The following is a 4,793-nucleotide window of genomic DNA, read 5'->3' as shown; positions in this document are numbered from 1 at the left end:
GAAGCAAACTTTTTTGCCACACCCCCAGCACCGCATCGCACCGCCCCGTTTATTGTTCGCAAATTTCCCTGGGGCCTTATAAAGTCCAAGCACCCAGCCACCAACACCATCTCACCAGAATTTCCGTAGTGCAAACATTTGCGCTCCTGATTACTTTTAATGCTTTTCCATCGAGAGTGTGTGTGTGTGAGTGTGGGTGGTCCGGGGGGAGGGCTGGAAAAATCAGCAAGAGGCCGAGGCCTGGCAACATCAATCAGTTCAAGTTTGGCTGCAAAAAAAAAAAAAACAAAAAATATAAATAAAAGGGAAATAGGAAAATATAAAAAAGAAATTGACCCAAATTCTGAGCAAACATAAATCGTTTTCCACCAGCCAAATTCGCAGTTCCATCATTCGTGACTTTCCCATGTTTATGATAGTTTGAAATAGCCTAATATGACGCGCTTCTGGCCATTGATTTTCTCATGGTCCCGCTCGGCTTCCGGAATTTTCTCGCACTTCTTGAGTGACCAAAATGGTGAAAATTGGCCATGGTCTTCTGCACTTCATGCCGCCTCTACTTTTGAGGAGGATCAAAAAACCAATAGGCGCAAGCGTTTAAGTCCTCATCGGGATTCCTTTCGTGATTATACCATCATGCAGTATGAAAATCGACTGAGACTGCACGCCCATCCCACCAAGATTTTCCGCTACTTTGCCACCATCAAAATGAAGAATAAATCTGGTAAATGGGAACTATACATGACTCCCAACGACTTCCTAAGATCCATTCAACCCGGATTGACGCAACCAGATAACTTGGGCCTGGACAAATTCCATATTCTGGATGAGCAGGCGGCCAAAAAATGGATACCGGAAGTTAAAGATGATAGCATCTTTCTAAAGATCGAGGATCGGGGTTTGCTGACCTACAGTGACTATGTGCTCCTGACCATCCTGCTCTCCATTCCGGAGCGAAATGTTCGGATTGGCTTCAAGCTGTTCGATTTGAATGGTGATGGCGACGTGACCATCGATGAACTGGACACAGTCTTCATGGCAATGACGCAGGGTGAAGTTTCCATGATGAATTCCCACTTGAAGAGTCACTTCTTTGGACATCGACTCAATAAGACCCTGAGCATTGAGGAATTCCTGGAGTTTCTGCACGCCCTGCACATTGAGATACATACGGAGCAGTTTCAGAATCTCTTGAAGGAGTCCAGGTAAGTGTACACATTCGGGTAAAATATCATAATGCATGACATGATGTTATATTCAGTTCGGTGATCTCTGAATTGGACTTCGCCAAGGTGGTCCTGGGACTCAGGAAGTCACGAAGCGAACGTCGTGAAATCCTTAAGCGGGTCAAGAACAAGTTTAACAAGATGGACCGTGGAATTACTTTGGAGGAGTTCTTGGCCTTCTTTCGGTTTGTCCAGGATGTGAGTATAATGGATAACGCCCTCGCATTTTACTATTTCACCGGGGCGGATATCTCACCGAAAACTATGCGGCACATTGCGTATGTAGTGTCCGGCGTAAAACTCTCGCAGCATCTCACGGATGTGATTTTCTGCATCTTCGATCGGAATAACGATAACATTATCCAGCGAAAGGAATTCACAGATATGAGGCGACAGTGGATGCATCCCATACCGTTGCGAAAAAATCCGGAGCTCTTATCCAAGATGTGTATTGTGTGCAAGTGCACCTGGAAAATGCTGTCGACCTGGGAGCTTAGGAAACCTCATCCTAGATACTTGCCCCTCTGGTGATTTCCTTTGGGACTAAACGCTTTTAGTTGACTGACAAAGCTACACTGCGACAAATGCCATTCCGTATTTATTATTTATTAAAATTTATAAATCTATCTGATTACTTTATTGATTACTATGAGTATGTAAAATATAGTATGAATGAATGGCATAATGTCACCTGAAATGTCAAAGCTTTTAATCAGCTTTCTCTCAATGATTTGAACAAAAGCGCGGATACATACAATAGACTTAGTCCTGCAGGGAGGGACGATGGGGTCCTGGCTCAGAAAAGCGCAGTCTGTTTGCTCTGGTCTTGAAACGTTTCAACTTCACAAGCCGCCAAGTTGAACGAGTTGAAAAATGAAGCGAGTCTACGGGACGAAATCCATTTTGTTGCTCCGACACTCGAGTTGCGTGCGAGCGATGGGAAAATTCAAATATAAAGCAGATTCAGCACCTCCACGACCCTCCCAACCAAAACCAAGCCCGACGACCACGTGGCTTACATGACTTTGAACTTTTATCACCTGCTGCCAAACGCTGCCAGCCATCCGATGAGTGGGCGGGTGATCGATTGGGTGGCGATGGGTGTACAGATGGGCTCGGAATGGGTGTAACCCGGCACTTACCAAAACAATTTTAAATACTTGCGGTAGCACGCACTCGAGGGTCGAGGCGTGTTGAGTTGAGTGGAGTGCAGAGGAGTGGAGAGGAGCTGAGGTCCTGGAGCGGCGAGACAATAGTTTGCCACATACACTTTATCTGGACATTGGCAGCCGGCCACAAGTTGATGAGCGTAGGACAATTAGGGAGCACAGGCATTCGAGATATTTGTATAATTCACTCCCCTACGCAATGTGTGTCAACATTATTAAATTTAACGTATCCGCTGTCATTTCCAACTGAAAATGGTTTTAGTGAACAGTAATTAGTGTTTACATGCATTAGGTGTTGTTAATTGCGGGTCTTGGATACGAAAGTAGTTTATAGAAAATTATATAAAAATTCCTAGTTTCATATTCGAGCTTATCTGTGGTCCTGCATTAAAAAGGGACTGTTAATTGCCTTGAATGGCTAAAAATACGCACTGACTATCATTTATGGACGCGAAGAGGACCGAAACTTTTAACAATTTACTAGCTGCCCGAGTCCATGAACTCCATGGTTTAGACGTATCGTACTATGCCATACCGCCTGCCAACTTTCACACAGCACTTTACAAAAATCAAACTCATGTGTGCTTACTACACGTGTGTGCCACTACTACCAACTGAACCGAAGGCAAAACCCTCGCAGTTGTCTGTTCGCAAAACTTTGAAACTCGACGCGTCAAGGAAGTGCGATAAAAATAAACATGGAAGTTCAGGGGTTTGCCAAGTTGATAGTGCCACGCCCCCCGCCCCCTTGCAAAAGTGCAGCGGCAACCGCAAGGACTTGAAAATTATTAGAAAGAAATGCCACAAATTCTGATTGCTGGCCAGAAATCAATTAAATTGGCAAAAGTTACTGCACTGCTGCTGGTTAGCCATAAATCAGAAATTATTATTTTGGATCTCAGTGTGGATTTTAATCATGAAATCAGCATCAACTGTCAATGGGATTTTGTTGAAAGTCAGAGCCGAGGAAATTCTCCATTTCAAATAAATATTGACCAGCCTTGTTATGATGCTGGCCAAAAACGCAAAAAGGGCATTTATAACATTTTAAATTTCGTAGCCAAATTAGAATGCTCATATGCTCGACCACAAATTCTGCTGACTGACCTGAAACAAAAATGCTGCTGTCTCTTCTCGATTTTCCACTGGCCAAAGTGTGTGTGTTTCATTTCAAATGCTCGGTCGAAGCAATAACGTTTGACTCTGCCTATTTGACCAGTTTTCCGGCCCCTTAACCCGCTTTTCCTCCTTTTCTGCCACCCCGAAAAGCCTGACAACCTTACGAATTCATACCACTTTTGTACCCTTTTGTGGGCCTGCTTTTATGTGTGAGATATTCAAATTTATAAATTATGCAATTTTATGGTTTTAAGGCGTAGAATGTGCAAAAATATTATTTTACACACATTTGTGCTCGAGCATGGAATCACACAATTTGCAGGACGACCAGGTGAGCGAGCCTCATATCCTTTCACAGATTTACCTTCCAGCTGCACCACTTTAACATAATTTGCATGAATTTACTCTAATGCTCCAGATGCACAGGTTGAATTTTGGCCAGCGACACTTATCTGAATTGTGAATTTGCAGGTGCTTATCGGTCGGAATAGCCACACACATACATATAGTACATATGCATATATCCTGCAGGGGATATGGCGGAGTTCCCTTTGAAGATTTAGGCAGCTGCAAATTTTATTTATCATCTAAGATACGCAAAGCACTAAATCTGCTTGGCGAAAGTCAAATGCCGACAATAAATACACCTTTAAATCGCATTTAAATTAACTGCCGCCCTCACACCTGAATGGCTGAATGGCTGGTTGGCTGGATAATTAAGTTTCACGACTTTTGCTGGCTTTAAGCCCTTTTCCGGCTTTCCCAGCTTTCCCAGCTCGGCATCGCTTTAACGTTCTGCACTTCTACGCGCATTGAAAAGTTCCCATTTAAAGGGATTAAAAAGTTTTTCACATCATTTCCTGCCGATTAAAATGTTCAGCGAGCAAGAACGACACACTGCCAAGTGGCTGGCTGAGCCCTAACTATTGCCCTGCCATCGTTTCAGTTTTCGAGGACACAAAGGATTCACATGTCGCCGAGCAAAGTTTTGCATCAGTCTGCGCTCTCGTAAAGCTACATTTACTTACAACTTGTACCGTGAGTTACGGCAAGTATTAGCACACAAGTGCTCTTAAGGGGCCTCACATTGCTTTCTCATTTTTAAATTTACCCAAAATTGCGACAGTCTGGCTGGGCGCATCAAGTGAAGCTGATTGCTCGACTATCGAATACCCAATGTGGAAAAATGTGCTGCACACTTAAGTGGCACGCTTATGTCACTCAAAATGAATCCGTTTAAGGCATGCACATCTACTAAAAATCAAAATATATATATGAT

General features: G+C 43.5%; 1 protein-coding gene across 1 annotated transcript; it reads left to right on the top strand.

Annotated features, from left to right (window-relative positions):
* Nucleotides 1-280: 280 nt before the first annotated feature.
* Nucleotides 281-1,816, top strand: LOC6607506 (calcium uptake protein 1 homolog, mitochondrial). Its single transcript, XM_002032239.2, has 2 exons — nucleotides 281-1,205; nucleotides 1,262-1,816. Exons 1-2 carry the CDS (start codon nucleotides 436-438, stop codon nucleotides 1,755-1,757), a joined length of 1,266 nt encoding a protein of 421 aa, XP_002032275.2. The 5' UTR covers nucleotides 281-435; the 3' UTR covers nucleotides 1,758-1,816.
* Nucleotides 1,817-4,793: the final 2,977 nt, after the last annotated feature.

The sequence above is a fragment of the Drosophila sechellia genome, chromosome 3R, assembly GCF_004382195.2.
Source record: "Drosophila sechellia strain sech25 chromosome 3R, ASM438219v1, whole genome shotgun sequence".
Taxonomy (NCBI): domain Eukaryota; kingdom Metazoa; phylum Arthropoda; class Insecta; order Diptera; family Drosophilidae; genus Drosophila; species Drosophila sechellia.
The sequence above is the reverse complement of the archived record's forward strand: the minus strand, read 5'-3'. Positions and strand labels throughout refer to the sequence as shown.

Coding starts and splice junctions, on each gene's coding strand:
- LOC6607506 (XM_002032239.2), top strand. CDS start 436: ATGACGCGCTTCTGGCCATTGATTTTCTCATGGTCCCGCTCGGCTTCC. Junction 1,206..1,261: donor AATCTCTTGAAGGAGTCCAG/GTAAGTGTACAC, acceptor TGTTATATTCAG/TTCGGTGATCTCTGAATTGG.